Below are 19,517 nucleotides of genomic sequence, written 5' to 3' on the forward strand. Positions count from 1 at the left end.
CTTATCTTTTAGAAACGCATCTCTGTATGCTGACCCTTAAGAAAGCAGAGCTTCAGACCCTCAACTTATTAGCTTCCCCTCTTTCTCCTCAGTCATCCTCAATGTTCTGGTAACGCTTTTAAAGGATTCGACTCCAGCAATGCCTGGGGACACCAGATGCAGTAGTGCTGTATTCCTAAATGCTATTTCACAAAATGTATATTAATCAAACAGGAAAGAGAAACACTAAATGTTTTATTCTATATTTTCAATTTAGTAATATAAACAATATTTACATAGCAATACATATAAGTATTTACACAGCATTAACCAGAAGGCAGAAAGAAATGTTGCTTTGGGCATTAATGACCATTATACTTGTATAAGGTGACCTTCAAGTTCATAGTACAGAATGAAAAGGATTATTAAAGAGTATTTTGGAAAAAAAAATGATATCCTGGAGAATTATTGGCTACGTGGCTCAGGCCTAAGTTTGCTTTCAATAAACCACTTTCACATAACATGATAACTTACAGTTCATTTGTTATTTATAATCTTTAAACACAATTGAAAAGCAAAAGTTTGGAAGTGCTTTTAAAATGCTGAGTAATTAAAATGTACAAAAAACTAACTTGGGGAAAATGTCACATATTACAGCTCAATAATATAAATTATATTTATATATTATAGATATAAATATACTTCATGGAAACAGCATATTGACCTAATAATGCAGATAAACAAAAGAATGAGAATGTACCTTTACACAAACTGCCTATTAATACAATAGTGAATCAGTTCACTGCCAGAGCGAGCAACTGAGTCAGCCCACATACAATTTCAAATATCTAAGTAAACTTGAAAATATTTTCAACATTTATTTAAACATAAAATATGTAAAACAAAACGAACCGAAAACTAGGCTTGAACTGGAATCAATTTTTTTTTCAGTGTGAGAAAATATACACAAATCTAGTTTATAAAATAATCTTACAGACACAAATGATGGGGACTGTTTTGATTACCATTTAAAAAATGTTACGATGAAAGCAATTTAGACTTTTTTTTGTCCCATTATCAGAGCTATTTAGTTTACGAACTGATGAATTAAATACCATGCATAACAGGAAAACAATATTTTTCATTGCATCATATTACATATTCACAAATCAAGTTTATGTTTCTATGAGTTATAAAAATAAATCTTCCTGTAGATTAAAAAACAAATAAAAATAGAATAATTTGTATTACAAGTTTTAAAAAATATGGCAAACTAACTTGATAATCATGACCTTTTTTTTTGCCATGATTATAATTGTCTTTATCTATTCAATAAATTAAATCAGGAATCTCTGATCCACCAGTGTTTTGGATGCCAAATTTTTCTGTCCTACTGCATTACGAATAAATCTAAAAATCTGAAAAAAAAAAAAAGTAAAAACAATTCAGAGGGAAAATACATATAAAGGAAATTAAATGTGCATGTCAGTTAAAATATCTAAATTAAACTAGCCAATTCTCGTGACTATTTATTTTCATGTATCAGACACCTGAATTCCATGGTGATACACAAAACTATTTCAAGACTATCATCTTTCATAATACTGAAGCAGCATATGTCACTATTCAGAATATGTTTTAATAAATTAATACAAATTCCCTTATGTTCATAGGAATATACTTTTAAATATTTGGCAAGACAAGTTTCCCCTGGCTCTAAAATCTATGGAAACATCAAAAGAACTGTTAGGAACAAAATTTGTTCATAATTCTAGATCTCTATCAAGAACTAACCCATCATACCACTAACCCATACATGACTTTGACCTAAGTGGGGAATATGTGGGTGATTCGAATGCTAACATTTCTAGAACAAACTTGGCTTTTCTTGAAGTCTCCATTTCAGGTTCCACACTGATCCACGCAGCTGTTTTTTCATCCAAGCAGCTAGGTAATGTGTGAAATCAAAGTTACACTGGCTGAGCCCTGAGCTAGATCTCAGAGTTTGCCTTTTTGTTATGGTAACATCTGGTGCAGATGGTAAATGGGATTCTAGTTCTGCTCAATGCTGGCATCTAAGAGAGAAGGGTAACATAAATGTCTTCCTACTGGATTTCTTTCACATTTGCTCAAGCAACTTATGCCCTCCACAAGTCCTTGGTATTTCACCGACTCTGAAGGAGAGTATAGAATGAACTTGGTTGAAATGTTTTTCCTTTTTTTTGGCAGGGCTAATCATATTTTAAATCTATAAATTCTGAGTGAAGGCAGACATTGTTACTCTCTGCAATAAAAATAAATATCTGCTTCTCACATATTTCTCTTCAAAGAAATCCACAAAAAATTCTTAAATTTACCTCTTGTTGTAGGTATGTAAGGAAGGCTGCTAAAATAAAATTTTGGCACGCCAAATCCACAACACAGAAGAACATCAGATCATAAATAAGAAGGGTAGCTTCATTTCCATAATACAGAACACTGCTGAAAGAATATCCTTCATCTATTTTAAAAAAAGCAATTTAGAAGATATAAATTAGAAATTTAAAAATAGAATAATAAACATGTGATCAAAAAAAATGTGATCAATTTCTGGTGATAAAACTTGGATACTTAAAAACAACTAGTTACTATAATACTTCAGGACTATTACATGTCGATTATACTTGAATTTAAAAAGAAGAAAAAATACTTCATGACTTATGAAAAATAAACTAGGGGTATTAAACAACGGATATTAAATTTGCTAATCTAAAAGGTTAACCAAGGAAAGCAGTCTTAACACTTGCAGCAAAAGCTTGGTAACTGCTGGTAATTTAAGTATACAGTCTATATTTTTCAATGACCAGGTAATGAATATCCTTTCTCTATTTGTTTATATAACTAAAGGTTAAAGAATCTGAAAAATTCTCGAAGATAGGTTAAATTTAAAAAGCAAAACACAAGGACTAGAATAGTGTATTACAATTTATGCCTCAAACAGTTCCGCAAGGTTCTGTTCTGAGACGTCTTTTCACTCTCCAAGCAGGGGTGAGTTCATCCTTTTGGGGATGTGAACACTCTTTTAAAATTCTAATGAAAGGTACAGGCACTTTCACAAGAGGCAGTGGGGAAAGCACAAATATATGATTCTCGCACACAATTTCAGGGAGGACCAGAGAGCCTCTTCAGAGATGCAGCGGCCCATCAGCACCCAGTTAGGACCCTTGTTTTTATACAAGAGGGCATCTGGCTTGCTTATAACACTCTATTTAGATCAGGATGCTAGTTATAGGAATATATTCAGTTTGCGAGAATTCACTGAGCATTACAAGATGTGCACTTCTGTACATATACTGTATACATATTCTAACAAATAAACAAGCCAGCTCTGTATACTTCTCCTGGGCAATCTGTCACTGCTGTTGCTCCAGCAATGACCTCCTCTGATGAGACTTCCCACTTACTGTGCACTTTTACCTTCCCCTCAGATCCAGTCCCCCAGTCCCTTACATGTAATGGCTGATTGGACATTTCTTCCAAGATGTCCCAAAGGTACCACAAGACAACATATTCAAAACTGAACACATCCTCTTCCCCTCACCACCTGATCTCCACCTGCACTCCGTGTCTCAGTGAGGGGCGGCTCCGCCACCAACCACCTCGTCGAGCTGGAAGCCCACATCATTGTTGACTGCTCTTTCTCTCCTACCCTTTCTCTTCCTTAACATTTCTGGCAATCTCTTCCTCTTTATCCCCATCACTACTGCCTTTGCTCATATTCTCATTTCCCAACAGAGATGAAGATGATGATGATGATTGTATTATTATTATTAGAAATGGTAACAACATCACTTTACTGAGTGCCTACCCATACCGGGTTCTTTACACTATTACACGTGTAATGCAACAAGCTTTAGAAGGTTATACTTTACAGAAGTTTAATAATTAAAGTTCAGAAAGGAAAACAACTTTCTCAAGTTCACAAAACTAGTAGCAGATTTCAAATCTAAGAACAGAAGACTCTGAAAGCTATAGTCTTGGCATCTGTTTAACTCCTGCCAAAATAATTCTTCCAATTTATGAATCAGATATGAAGGCTTTCTTATGACATCCACGTTCATTAGAAGTGGTTTCCAAATTATTCTGATCATGTATCCCTATCAGAATAAAATGCTGAATGTGCATTTCATAATAGGCATAGTTTATGAATTACTACTACATATAATTTTAAATATATATAAATTAAGAATGGTGGAATTGCAAATAGACATTTTAATATTTTCTTCTCATACCTTCATGGAGCAACCAGTGCATGTTTTGTAGAACAAAACATTTTAAAAAAATGTCTTTGAAAACAAGTGCTCTACAGAATAAAATAAAGCAAAACTCCTTAAGGTGTCAGACAAGGCCTTCGGGATTCGGTCTCTGCCCTCTTTATCACGCATCACTCTCTCACTCCATTCCAGGCTTCAATCATAAAGTTCGTAAGTGCATAACACCCTTTCCCCCTCTGCACAAATGTCTTCACCTCTCTTCCCTGGACCCTCCTGTTTGACAACAGTAACTTATTTTTAAGACATAGCTCAAACTTCACCACGTTGTCTCTCTGGCTTCACTCTGTCTAGTTAAGTTTCCTTTCCACACCCAGTTTAACTTGTGTCTGCACACACTTCTATCCCAGCATCACTCCACTCATCCATCACATGCCTGCCTTCCATAGTCTGCTATCAAGATGCCCAAGGCAGGGACCATCAGTCTGTGTATCCCAGGACTGGCACAACATGTGGTTCTCAGTAAGACCAGGATGAGTGATATCTAGGCCAGGGCACTGGGTATAGCATACCATTTCCAGTCTTCCCAAGCCACACAGAGGTTATTAACATATATATGAAAAGTGACATATATACTTTCTTTTTAATGATAAAAAAACCATTTAGTCACTATTCCTGTCATAGATATGTGCCATTAAGAAGCAGGATAAAATGAAAACTTAAAGATAAATCATGAACAGTATTCTTCTTTAAATGTTTTATAAGTGTGCTGCTGAATGAATATTTCAATAATACTTCAATACATAAAATTTTATGTATTTGTTTTACTATCTCTTCCATGTGTACAATTGATTTTAAAATTAAGCCTCATTTTTTACTTTTTTGTAGAATAATTATCTCGTATATGTTTCTTCCTATATGACGTATAATAAAATGGGATATAGAAAACTACTGTAATTCCTTGAAGTTTACTAAGTTTCCTCGATAAAAGTATAAAATCAAAAGACAATAACTACAATTATGTTCTTCAAGCTTGGAAAATAATCAAGTTTAGCAAAGGCATTTGAAGGATACCATTGTAAAAGATGCTTTTTTCCATTGGTTCCATGAATTCCATTCCAAGAATTCTTTCAAGAAGCAACTTATCTTTTATAAAGTAGTCCATTTCTTTATGAACCTAATATAAAAAATGAGTCATTTGAAAAATAGCAGTGAAATAAATGCTTCCCAATTTTTATAAAATCAAAAGGAGAGAAAAATAAAAATGAAAGTACCCAAAGAAAATCTTTGGGTTTGGTTCTTCAAAGACAATTTATTACACTGGACTTTATAACAAAATTCTCTTTAAGAATGTTTTAAGTTTTAAATGCTGTTAGTAGTACTTAGGGCTAGATGTACTGAAAATAAGTTTATAACGAGCTTTTCATGAATACAAGCATAGCATATTTCTATAATAAATAACTGATAATATTTGGTAACTAACAAAATTCCAGTATAGACATATTTTAAGCTAATCATCATGCTAATAGATGTATAAAAATCTCATTTTACTTTTACATAACCTAACTCCATCCACGAAGTATTAATTTTTTCAGCAAAAACAACCAACCAACCAACCAACCCCACAAGGGTTCTAAGTTCATTGACTTAGTTGACTGAAGAAATAATTGACATTTCTGGCTAACCTTTTAAATACTGAATTTTGACTCTAGCTTAAAAATAAATGATGATACATACATGATCGATGAAAGAGCCAAGAAATTTATTCATAGTATGATATGCTTTTACACTCTGCTCAAAAGTACTTCCTGATGAACCCAATAGTCTAGCAGGGCCATTTTTCTAATGTGAAAAAGAGACAAGGGTAAACGAAACATGCGTTACGTTCTTGGTACCTAAATAACACGAAATATTGAGAAAATGTATCTGAATTGTAGTTATACAAACCCTTGTTAGTGTCTCATGAATTCTGTCATAGTGTTGCCTCATCTGACTAGAAATTGCAATCTGAAAAGTCTGACCATCCGTATTAGGTACCAAACCCCTTTGGCTACACAAATTTTCCTGAAAAGTTAAAAAAATTCATGTTAAGATCAAGATAATGAAAATTCTGCCTATCTTAAAAAGAAAATGCAATATTTAATATTATAAGACTTGGAAGTCAACTGAAGTTGTACTGGAACTCTATCTGAGACAGAGCAATTTTAATAGTATCCAAGGTTGCCACTACCCTCCAGGTCTTACTAATTTCTACTTCATCATACCTCTGTGCAGGTGGCTTTACTTCTCCCTACTTAAAAAAAAAAACAACAACAACACCTCATACTAGTTTCACCATATATTGATATTCTTAGCTTTCTTTATAATCAATTTATTGCTCTTTAATAAATGATAAAAAGTCTAGTCTTAGAATTAGCAACTTTTATAAATGATCTTTTTTTGTTCTCTAAACACTCTGAATACACTTCCTTGATTAATTTCACTAAAAAGGTAGTGATACATCACCCAATGGTTAATGTTACAGACCAGATATCTACTGCAAGTCTCTCTGACACAATTTGATTCCTGAGAACCATATGTCTGTAACATTTTACCCTACCCCTGACCTAGCTAATTCTCATAGATGCTTCAAGGTTCAGCATAAGTATTCTTGCCTCCATTCTTAACTTTATTTGTCTACTCTAGAGCTTAACATTCTTCTCCTTTGTCTAAACCTAAGCTACAAATATGACACTTGGTTTTCTACTGACTTAAAGGCAGTCTATGTGTAGTGAATTTCTTTATTAAGAAAAAAATTCTGATTATAGAGAATTTATAAAATACAGAGAAATACAAAAAGAAAAAAATCTTCTATAATTGCAACACCAAGAGATGCCAGTATTTTAAGGTATTTCATTAGTTGTTGTCTATGCATATACATAGAGATGGTATAAAATCTGGATCATACTGATTTCTTTTTCATGTAACATTATATCCTGAGCAACTCTTAGTACCATTAAATGGTCTACAAAACATGAATTTTAGTGTTTACCTAATGTTTCACTGTATAGATAAACCAGTTTACTTAATATTCTCTCATTTTTATGTATTCTTTGTCCTTATAAATAACCCCTGTGATTAAGATCCTGAACATAATCAGTTATTCACATTGTTAACTATTTTCTTGAGCTAGTTAGATTCATAGAATCAGTAAGCCGAAGATAATGAAGTCTCAGAAAGCTCTTGGTATATACTGTCAAATGCTTTCTAGCAGGTTTATGAAAATGTATCCTAAGATCAGTGACCATTACACCCTGTCCTTGATGCTACTAAGTATTAGCTTTTTAAAATAAAATTTTGTAATTTGAAGAAAGTAAGTATGTTATTTTTACATTCATTTCCTCCATGATTCATGAGTTTAATATTTTTAGAGGTTTTTAGTCTATTCTGTTTACTTGTTTTAAAAAATCTTTTTGTCATTGAAGGGTTTTTTTTTTTTGGCTTGGTTTTTTCCTTTTCTTGGCTGTGCTCCTGTGACAAGTGGAATCTTAGCTTCCCAACCAGGGTCAAACCAGTCCCCCTGCGAAGGAAGCATGGAGTCTTAACCACTGGATTGCCAGGGAATTCCCTCTGTTAAGCTTTTAACTTAGTTTGCTTATTGATTTATATGATTTTAAGTACTGTGATCAATATCTTTGTGTCATATTTACTGTGGAAATTTTACCCTATGTCTTTTATCTATATAATTGTGGCTACATAAATGTTCTATACATTAATAAAATAGAATCAATAAATAATACTTTTTTTGATACTTTCTGTATTTTATGCTTTGTCATCTCCCAAACTGAGATATTCTTTTCTAGGTTTTCATAGTTTCATTTTTAAAATTTAACTCTTCAACCCAGGTATAAGTTCTCACAGTTAACCAACTGATTCAGTTCAATGTATTAAATAAATTGTTCCTCTCTGAGATGTTGTGACCATGTATTAAATTCTTGCGAGTCACAGGTATGATCCCTTAATCAATAAATCCTCTTGGTTTTTCCTCTCAGGTACATATTTTTCTTTTTAAAATTTTCTCATGTAAGTTTTCTAAAATATATAGTAGAGAGAACCGTACGACACTCAACTTCAACAATTACCATTTTACCAGTTTTGTTTCATCTATCTTCCCAACTTTTTTCTTTTAAAGCAAACCCCAGATACCATGTCATTTCATTTGCAATTTAGTATCTCTAACCAATAAGACCTTCAAAAAAAAATGCCATTTTCACACCTAATAAAACTGATCTTTCCTTAATATAATTTAATATTTAGCTCATTAAATTGCCAAGATTTTTTCCAAAGGTTTTTTTTACTTGATAGTTGGTTCTTTGAATCAAAATCCAAAGTCTACATGTTGTATTTTTTTTTTCCTTAAAATTAACATCCAAAAACTTTCTTCTACCACCACCATCACTTCTTTTCTTTTCATGCCTCTAATTTGTTGGGGGCATTGGGTCATTTGTCCTACGAGATATCCTAACATTCTGCATCTGGCTAAACGCTTCTGTGGTATACTTATTTTGTCTCTCTATCCCCGCTATTTACTGCAAACTAGAGACTTGATTTCCTGTTAGAGCTAGAGGCTTGATTACCTTCAGGCTCAATTTTCTTAGGCAAGAGTATTCCATGGGTGATATTATGTACTTCCTCACTGCACCATAATAGGAAGTACGTAATGTCAGTCTTCCTAATTTTTACATGTTCTAAGATTGAGCTAGTGTGTTCAGATAATGTCAACCTGATTATAAAGTTCCCTGTTATCTTTCACTTAATTGTTTTGGCATCCACTGATGATTGTAGCCTATATGCATTAATTCATTAGTCAATACAAAATGGTGATTTTCTAACTTAGAATTCTTTTACTTGCTTCCATTAGGAGGATCTTTCCCTCATGAATTACTCAGTTTACCCTGAAATACACTCCATAAAGGAAATGCAGGATGATATGTGATTCGTTCCCTTTTAATGTTCAGGCTAATGAGTTGATATTCTAGCAACTTTTAAAAGTAATCAATGAGGATTTTTAAAAAATACTACTACAAATCCCAGATTATGAGAACCTCTCAGCTTAAAAAAAGAAAAAGATGTAAAATATACCGCTTCTCTTTTAAGATTCATATTCATTTCCTCCATATTAGTATCAGCATGCCCATGTACTGATCTACCATGAATGTAGTAGCCAAAACATCTGTGGGATAACAGAAACACTGATATCTATAAAAAGAGAAGGATCAGTTAGCAATTCATCTGCAAAACAATAAAAATTAAGTTCTTCTTGAAATTGCTTCCTTCCTCTCAAAATAATGAGAGTTGAATTCTTAGAAAACATATAAAAGGAACAATAAGGTAATAAAGGATAATGAGGTATTTTAAAAAGTAGATGGAAAAGAGACTGAAGACACTTCCAAGAAAAGAAGAAAGAGGATTGATATATGAAAACCTTTCAGGGATTTCAGGCTGAGTCAACTATTTGGGAGCATAAGGGATTTACAATTAAGAAGTTTCAAATAAAGAAGGAAAATTTAAGGCAGCAAATATTAACTTGTAGCTCATTATGACCATCTCTGGAATTAACCACCAGTGGAAATCAGACTAAAAATCCAATCACAGCAAATCACTTTTAAAGCCTCTTTTAATGTACTCATGACCTTTAAAAAGGGAGAAATAACAGTTGCAAGATAAAGTCAGAAAGTACTTACATTACTCATACAGCACAAATCAACAAACTGTCGAATTTTATCTTCTATAAATCTCTCATAGAAGACAGCAAAGAACACAATCTGAAACATTAAGCCAAGTTCATGCTTATTATATTTTAGGATTTAATTTTCTTTTATAGCCACAGTATAGTATATTAAGAAAAACTAAGTTCCAAACAAGAACATAGGGGCCAATAATGATTCTTGTGGGATAAAATCCTACTTAGCATTTCCTATTCTTCTGTTAAAGGAAGAGTGTTTTGGAATTCTGTTAAGATTCACTGAGGGGGCTTATTTTGAATTTAAAAACTTTTCTGTATCATTAAAATAAGATAGGACAAACACAGGGAGAGGAAGTAAGGGGCTTTGAAAACCTTAGGATAAACCAATGCATTATGGCCAATTTAGGTCTAGTTCTGCAATTCTGCTCATCTCCTAAATTCCAAAGTCTACTAGAGAAACTGCTTGTTTTTCAAATTAATCTTCTCTGATAAGAGTAGCATATAAAAAGCATATGTCAAGTAATCTGTTTCAACTACAGATAATGTGTTAAACATTCAAATAGAGTGGTTTCAAGTGTTTTCTTAGACAGATTTAATAATACTGCAAAGGGGAGTTATACAAATCAAAAGAGAAGAGTTTACACTATAGACCTTAGATATCCTTCAGAGAAAGACAACACTTCCTAACCACCCTATTCAAAGCTGTCCCCTCTCCTAACTTTCCTTCCCCTTACCTCCCTCTACTTGCTGTCTCATCTGCCTGCTGACGCCCTTCACAGCACTTGTCACAAGTTGTAACTTGTTCCTGTTAGAGCCTATCTTTGGGCTCGCCAGTGCCTCCCACATCAAATATACTCAGATATGGGAATGAATACATAAATGAATCTGCAGCAGCTGAATACTGAAAACCCTTTCCTAAAAACACCATGTACGTATTTTAAAGCTCCTTTAAATGACATAAAAACAGTAACAAAGTTTAAGAGATACCACTTAAAAATTGAAGACGCTGGGCTGGGGAGTGAATAATAAAACCTAACGTTATGAGAATCAAGAAGAGTTTGTAGAGACAAATTTGTGGAACTGCTATAGGTTAAAGGAACTCTTAAGGATGCATAAACACTGATAATCTGAGGATGCGACCATGGAGACATCCGTCTCTATCAAACGACAGCAGAGTGAGAAACAAACAAGGTCAGACAAAAGTGCCCAGGGTGGCTAGCTGCTGCTCCTACGAGCCTTTCCCCTCTCCTAGGGACAGACCCTTGTGTGGGCACGCTGCTGCCCTGCGGACGGGGGGGCATGTGACCAAGTTCTGGCCAAGGAGAGGTGGAAGACACCTCTGAAAAGGCTCTCAAGGAGAAGGGGGCGAGTGGTCATCACACTCCCCGGCTCAGCCCGCCCTCCAGTCTGCAGGGAGGACCAGCCCCCGGCCCATATGGCCCCCGAGCCAGAGTCCTTGCCCCATGCCCGCCCGCTCACAGAGCATCTGGACTCACTGCTCACACTCAAGGATTACAAGGGCCAGGCTCTAGCTGAACAGATGTTTCAGGAGGTGACTCTTTTCTACAGCACTTGGATTTATCTATGTGCATGTGGCTAAACAGCCTGGGTGGGCTACATAGTTATGGCAGGATTTGCCTTATTGGGTTTGCTGATGTTTCCTTCACGGCCCATTTATCACCGACACCCCCTCAAGGGGTTACCTGTTCGAGACTCCAGCACAGAAGACAAGAAACCAGGGGAAAAAGAAAATTAAGAAGCATGCTAAAACTAATTGACAGGGGTTTTCACAGTTCAGCTTTACTACTTCACCTGCTTGTTTCATGTGAAATGAGCTAAACTGTTTTCATACCTAAAATATGAGCTAAAAACCACCTACGCTCAGCTATACACAGATTCTGTTCTCCCTGTTTTACTTCTCAATTAGGTTTTGATTTATAAAACTTTTAGACTTTCTCTTCACAATCTTCCTCTGAAATGGAGAACAGAAAATACAAGTATGCAAAGTTTCCTGCTGGTCTATAAAATAAGGAAGAATAAATGCCTCATAAATGATAATAATAATTTAACTACTGAAGTTTCATATTTCATTATGCGTAGTTAAGCTGTTGCAATGTTTTCAATTAAAATTCATAGTGGAAAGGAAAAAAAAAGAGGAAAGGGTGAGGTCGCCTTCCCTGGTTCACACCTGCAACCCCATCAGCCATTGCGGCCCACGAGGTGGCCTGAGAGGTGAAGTCCTGAGGGGCAAAGCAGAGCAACAGGCTCTGGGCCTGACGGCAGCCACCCTGCTGGCCCTGCACTGCTTACCCCGACTCTCTTCCTCATGGGACAGAGAAGAGCTACTTTTATTTCAGGCCTGCCAGTGTGGGTTATTTTTTTTTAGTTGTTGTACTCAACCAATATGAAAAGCTTCAGATGGTATTCCTTTAAATTCTCTACATCCAGATAAATCTGATCTGTTCACAAAAACTTATACTGGTATAAGTAAAAATAAATATTTACTTACTATTATACTGATGATAAATATCAAACTCCAGAGTATTATGACAGAGTAACTAGATCAACATGATGATCATTTTGAGATGTATAGAAATGTCAAATCACTATGCTATGTACGAGGAACTAGCACTGTGTTGTCAATTACACTTCAAAAACAGACAAATGAACAAACTTTTGAAAAACAGATCAGATTTCTGGTTACCAGAGGTGGTGGTTGGAGGGGGAAATGGGTAGAATTTGATAAAGACAATCAAAAAGTACAAACTTCCAGTTATAACATAAATAAGTACTAAAGATATAATGTATAACATTGTAAATATAATTAACATTATTGTATGTTATATGTAAAAGAGAATAAATTCTAAGAGGTCTCATCACAAGGGAAAAATATTTTTCTATTTCTTTAATTTTGTATTTATATGAGATGATGGATGTTCACTAAACTTACGGTGGTAATCATTTCATAATATACCATTGTACACCTTATACTAATACAGTGCTGTATGTCACTGTATTGGTGACCTACAGTGACAAACAGTCACTGTCGTATGTCACCAGGGCTCCCCTGGTGGCTCAGCTGGTAAAGAATCTGCCTGCAATGTGGGACACCTGGATGAAGGGAACGGCTACCCACTCCAGTATTCTGGCCTGAAGGATTCCATGGACTGAGTCCAAGGAATCACAAAGAGTCAGACACGACTGAGCAACTTTCACTTTCACGTCAGTTATAGCTCAAAACAAAACTGAAACGGGAAAAAAAATCAAACCCCATATTATTTTAATCTAATTTTATTTCAAATCCTAATTTCTGTTTGTCTCTCTCCTGTGATTGTCAAACTATCCCTCACTAGCTCTATTTTACACCTTTAGGTTTGCACAAGTCTTAACAATTTAAAATAAATACAAATTTAAACAATAGTCTCAGGTCACAGAATGACACCTAGATCCAATTCTGTAGGAATTTGGGGACTTCAATTCCAAAATCTTTTAAAATTTCGTTTTTAAGGCAAATATAAGCTCTCCAGTTTATAGGAAGTTTAAAAGTTTTGCTTATTTAAAAGTTAAAGAAATCTTAATCAAACTGAAAGGCTTTTCCCACTCATGGGAGTGTCTGTAAGCAAGAGAAAGAAATGCAGAGACTAGAGTTAGTTAAGTGCTGTAGCTCCTGCTTCTCTCTCTCTTTTTCCTTTCATTCTTTTTATTTTCTTTTAGCTATAAGAAGATAAAGGAAATAAGCATAGCAAAGATCCTTTGCTAGAGCTGTGAGTCCTCAGATTTATTTTTAGTTTCAGCTATTTCAATTAATACTTAAAGAAAATTTCAGCAGGGGTACTGGTAATTTGAGTGAGATTTAATGATATGTAAATGAATATAAACAATATGTTAGTTTTAAAGCAAAGATTGAGGGTACCTTAGCAATTCCTATCATTATATATAAACTAAATTCTACAGACTCTGAAAGACCCTTCAGAGCCCCACTATTGATAAGAAATGAAATCTGAAATCAGACTGCCTGAGTTCAAATTTCTGTTCTGCTGATTTCTTTTTCTGTTTTTGTTCTGCTGACTTCTAATTGTTCTGGGCTCAAATTCCAGTTCTGCTCATTTCTAATAGATTTTTAATATCATATTTGGGCAAATATTTAACCTTTCTGTGCCACCACATCCTCATCTATAAAATGAGGATATTTAAAAGAATCTATCTCTGAGGGCTACTATAAAGTTTAAGTAAGTTCCTTTGTGTAATGCAATTAACACAGTGCCTAGATTAGCATACTATATAAGAATTAGCTATTAGCTATCTTTATTATTGTTCTTGTCACCTTCTTTATACTATAGAAATCTTGCTGTGGTCAAGAGCTGAAGATCAGTATATAAACAGAGTTAAAAATATAGAGAGGTAATGTTGCTTCAAAGTATAATCTCCTGTTACCTGTATAATTCCAATGACCAGCCAAAGAGCAGATGACACAGCATATCTCAAAATGCGGCTGTAAGGAGCTATGTAGCTAGGTGGGCTTCTGGAAAGACTAGAGGATGAGTCCATTAATGCTAAGTTCTTGAATCCCACAACCTTAAATAAAAAGAAAAAATAATTTTAAAAGATACAGATAAAGAAAACTCCTGTAGTCTGAAAATGAGACACCTCTCTCTACTCCTTCCCTTGAAAAACTGAACTATTCAAGTTTGTACAAACAGCAGAAAATCTAGATAAAAATAATTATCCAGTATTTTAATTACAAAGTATTTAATACAAAATTTTAGCTAGTTCATTAGGTAGTCCTTCAATATGGCTTAAGGCCAGTTCAGTTCAGTTGCTTAGTCGTGTCTGACTCTTTGTGACCCCATGGACTGCAGCATACCAGGCTTCCCTGTCCATCACGAACTCCTGGAGCTTGCTCAAACTCAAGTCCATCAAGTCGGTGATGCCATTCAACCACCTCATCCTCTGTCATCCTCTTTGACTCAAGGCCAAATATAACCTTATTATCATATACACTGACAAAGCTTAAAAATTTCTGTCAAAAAAATAAAGTTGTGGCTCAGCTGGTAAAGAATCCACTTGCAATGCAGGAGACCTGGGTTCGATCCCTGAGTTGGGAAGATTCCCTGGAGAAGAGAAAGGCTACCTACTCCAGTATCCTGGCCTAGAGAATTCCATAGACTATAGTCCATGGAGTGGCAAAGAGTCGGACACAACTGAGTGATTTTCACTTTCACTTTTCACTACCAATGAACAACCAGTAATCCATGTCAGGCACTACGCAAATACTTTTTATACTTTAAAACACTATTTTCCAAAATGCCTTTTGAGGAAGGTATTATGTTATACTCACCTCTATGCCTTCTACTCTCATACATTAAAGGCTCTGGAAAGTTCTATGATAAAGGAAGTTACATGACTTTATGGAATACAGTATTTTCCAAACTTACTTGATTATAAAACTACTTTCTCACAAAATCCCTTTTAAGCTTTAAAAAACAGGACTATAAGTAAGTTTTTGAGACAGTGTTCTTATGTCCCAGAGACACAACACGTTCTTCTAGGTTCAAAAAAGGAAAGGAAGGAGAAAGGCAAGAAAGAAGCAAAAAAGGAAGGCAGGCAAACAAAGGAGTCTGACAAAATTTATATCAAACCTTACTTAAGCAGCTAGTTCTACAGAAAATGTTACTTATACAGTTTCCATATTTCAGTCTCATATTCAGTACTGAATAATTCCTTTGATAATTCTACCCAGGTCCATCAAATAACTGTAAAGGGATCATAAGCATGTACCCATTGTGTCTTGTCAGGCTGTAGCCCCAAATCCTAGCACAGGACATGGTCCTTAGTAGGTGTTCAAGGACAGAAAGTAGAATGGGGGTTCCAGGTCTGGGGAGAGGGAAGACGACGGGCACAGAGTTTTACTTCTGCAAGATGAAGAGATCTAGCGATGGACTGTAAAACAACAGGAGCGTACTTAACAGTACTGCACTGTACACTGAAAATGATTAAGATGGTAAATTTCATGTTATGTGTATTTTTATTAATGGCTCAGTAACAATATTTTAAACTTCTACCACTGACAGGAAAATCTAGTTGGAATTAAGTTAACATTTATGAGGCACCCATAAACTGCATACAATTATATCAAATAGTTTATACCTCCAAAAGGAAGAGGACAGTAAGTACTTGAAAGAGTGCATTAATTTTTCTCACAGTCTGAATTTCGTTCCATTCATTTGCCACAAAATAAGTTCTCCATATGCTTACAGGAACAGTAGCACTCCGAACACCACCCTCACCTGGTTGGGGAGATAAAATGAGTAAAACATTTCACCTTCTTTGCTTTACAATGGTGGCAAAAGAAACTTGGTGCAAATGGTTACTTTCATTACCTTCAACAGTTTTAAGAACCTTTCCTTTAGGCCGCTCCCAATCGATAAAGAATATGTCTATGGTAATCTGGGAGATGAGCTTATGCAAAAATTGCAGAGCCTGAGAATGACAAACAAAACACCTTAAAGTATTGGCATCTACCCTGCTTATGAAACCAACACTGATTCTTTAAGAAACGAACATTTGCAGTCACAAGAAGATATATGGGGCTTCTCTGGTGCTCAAATGGTAAACAAGCTGCCTGCAATCGGGGAGACCCAGGTTTAACCCCTGGATCAGGAAGATCCCCTGGAGAAGGGAATGGCAACCCACTCCAGTATTCTTGCAGAGAATCCCATGGACGGGGAGCCTGGCAGGCTACGGTTCATCGGGTTGCAGAGAGTCAAAGAGTCAGAGTGACTAACATTTTCACTGTAAGTTTCACAAGTGACAAACTCATAATACCATGAGGGGCTCACCAGAAACTCAACAACTAACAATCACCAAATTCACAGACTTTTTACACACATATTAATTCACCTTCCCTTCCTCTGTCTTTCTTTGAAACAGGAATATGAAACGAGACAAACTACCTCCCTCCTCACACAGGGATCTTGAGTAATTGACTCTCTTTCCCAAGGTTTCCAAAAGCCTTTAACTTCTTTATAAGGAAAGGTATTTCCAACTGTAATTTGTTTGTCCTAATGAAAGTTTTAGGATGCGCTTACTGTCTTTTTCTCTATTTCTGCTACTAAGATTTCTGATGAAAAAAAAAAATCCTTTTCACTTCAGAATGTTTAAACTGAGGCTTCTTCTGAGAAGGTGCATTATTGATCAAACAAAGGTTAAAAATCTAAGTATGGGATGATGTCTCTCTTCCTGGGGCTCACAGATCAGTGGGAACAGTAGTCACTTAATAATCACAACACAACTGGATGAGATGTACGAAAGAGGCATGTAAAGAGCATCACATCCACTGAAAGAACAGTGAAGCAGGGAGGGGGCTGCCATGGGAAGAGGAGGAAAGGAAAGTGGAGGCAGAGAGAACCAAGGCTGAGTTCAGCGCTTTAACCAGCGTGGTACCGTTCACTCTCGATTAACAGTCTACATTAAAGAATTAAAAGGTATTTAAGGTAGAGCTTCAGAATGAGACATCTATTATAAATAAATGCAGACTTCCTAGTAAAATAGAACAATTCATACTTTCTTCTCAAATTAAACTAAATTTTACAGCAAAGATTTTGAAAGCGTTTTAACTCTGAAGACTTACGTGTTTATTAGCAGACCTTTTTTTTTTAAGCAGAGTTTTAAAATTCAGTAACCTGTGCTTTGAAACTTACCTTCAGAGCAAAACCACATCCCACATAAGTAACAAAACGTTCTTCTTGAGCTGGCACTGGTAGCAAAACAGAGACAGATTTCTGCGCCTGTGATGAAAATTACACTGCTAAGTATGACCACACAAGGTTTTTATTAGGCACAGTTTATAACCCAAAGAAAGCATAAAATAAACACAATACACTCAGGTTACGGTGAGTTTAGCACTTGCCCCAATACTCTTGATTAGAAACACCCTCAAGTAAAAACAGTTGCTTTATAAAGAGAGCTTACAAGTTATTCAGGTTGTGGCACTAAGGTTAAATTCAGAAAATCACTTACTTTAAAGAAAATAAGCCAGTAAAGACCTGTTCCTATAGTGATGATAAAGAAAACATTGGCCAGATCACCAGCATAGTAAACCAAGAATTTCGTAACTGTCTGCAATTTAAAAAGAGAATCACAGCTGTTATAGACTCAATCTATTTATACTACTTTATATTATTATTAATAACATTATTATCAACCCAGTTTCTCAAGCTTGAAGTCTTATTTCATGTATCCATGGTTCAGTCAGGACTGACTGCAGCCACTTCCTAGATACCTTTTGGGTCCTAACCTTTTGATCCATTCCCAATAACTTCTATCTTATTCAACTCTTCTCATCTTTCACCAACTAAGAACTTTAGAACTGCTTTCTAATTTTCTTCAACTTTGGAATCCTTCTCCCCAACGTACCCTCCATACCACCATCAGAGCTGGCTTTCTAAAATGTAAATTGGACTGTGTCACTCTCTTTCTTAAAAATGTACAGTGATGTCTCATTAAAATGTAAATTCCTGATCCACAAGGTCCTTTACAACCTAGGCCAAAATTAAATTTTGGCCTCATCTGTCAGTTCCAACAACTTGCTCAATAATTAACCACTCCACACATCCATCCCAAATGTTTTGGGGAATGAAATGAGTATTATTTCAACAGACATTCTTCTCTTCTTCTCTCTGGCAAACTCTCTAGAGCTCTGAGGGCAGAGACCACGTCTCCCTTTGCCCATTATCACATTGCCCAGCACCTCGTAGAGCATCTGGCACTCAGACAGCAGACCATCAGTGACTATTTGTGGAATGCGAAGATCGTTGCTGCCGTTCTGTTGCTAAGTTGTGTCTGACTTTTTGCAACCCCGTGAACTGCAGCATGCCAGGCTTCCCTGTCCTTCACTATCTCCAGGAGTGTGCTCAAACTCAGATAATGCATAGATAACCCAGCTTAAACTTCACTTCTGTTGGATGCCTTTCTTGACTCTCCCAAACAGTAAATCAAGCCCCCCACCTCTGATTTCCACGCACATTAGCTCTGGAGACAGGAAGATAACCCAACACAAACCAGTTTACTATGCTGCCTTTCTCATTGTCTTAATCAGCTAACTGGAAATACTACCTATACTTTGATATGGTAAACATTAAATGAATAGGACATTTACTTAATCTCTACAATTTCAGCATGTATAAAATGGGAATGATCACAATACCTAACTTCATAGAGCTATTGTGAGGACTAAATGAATTACACGTGTCAAGGTTAAAAAAGTGCCTGGCTTACAGTAATATTCAATAAATGACAGATGAAAATAAAAACAAGAACAAATGTAAAAACAATTAAATGAGAAATGAAGCCATAAAGTTAATAGAATAAAATATGGGAGAATATCTTTTTGATAGGGGAGGATATCTTAAACAAGATCCTAAAAGCACACGCCATAATATGAAAACCTATTCAGATTTGACAGTATTAAAATCAAGAGTTTCTACTAAACAAAGTAACACATAGGTAAAATAACAGATGGATTTACCCTTGGAGAAGAAACTTCAATGTCAAAAACCAAAAGA

The 19,517-nt window shown here is 35.4% G+C and overlaps 1 protein-coding gene and 1 pseudogene across 3 annotated transcripts in view; one reads left to right on the forward strand and one right to left on the reverse strand.

The window, feature by feature from the left end:
- Positions 1-214: 214 nt before the first annotated feature.
- TMEM67 (transmembrane protein 67) overlaps positions 215-19,517 on the reverse strand; it is a 42,353-nt gene continuing 23,050 nt past the window's right edge. For 2 of the 3 annotated variants that reach the window (XM_070477403.1, XM_070477402.1), the window contains exons 17-28: positions 17,974-18,072; positions 17,655-17,741; positions 16,335-16,434; positions 16,102-16,241; positions 14,389-14,529; positions 9,953-10,033; positions 9,351-9,467; positions 6,177-6,293; positions 5,967-6,071; positions 5,304-5,406; positions 2,337-2,479; positions 215-1,397 (exon numbers count right to left, since the gene is read on the reverse strand). In XM_070477403.1, coding sequence (XP_070333504.1) covers positions 1,317-1,397; positions 2,337-2,479; positions 5,304-5,406; positions 5,967-6,071; positions 6,177-6,293; positions 9,351-9,467; positions 9,953-10,033; positions 14,389-14,529; positions 16,102-16,241; positions 16,335-16,434; positions 17,655-17,741; positions 17,974-18,072 — 1,314 coding nt within the window. In that variant the 3' untranslated portion in view covers positions 215-1,316. The remainder of the gene's footprint in view (positions 1,398-2,336; positions 2,480-5,303; positions 5,407-5,966; positions 6,072-6,176; positions 6,294-9,350; positions 9,468-9,952; positions 10,034-14,388; positions 14,530-16,101; positions 16,242-16,334; positions 16,435-17,654; positions 17,742-17,973; positions 18,073-19,517) is intronic. The other variant, XM_070477404.1, reaches the window with a different exon arrangement.
- On the forward strand, positions 11,390-11,732 carry LOC139038511 (signal peptidase complex subunit 1 pseudogene; annotated as a pseudogene).

Source organism: Odocoileus virginianus, chromosome 15 (assembly GCF_023699985.2).
Source record: "Odocoileus virginianus isolate 20LAN1187 ecotype Illinois chromosome 15, Ovbor_1.2, whole genome shotgun sequence".
NCBI lineage: Eukaryota > Metazoa > Chordata > Mammalia > Artiodactyla > Cervidae > Odocoileus > Odocoileus virginianus.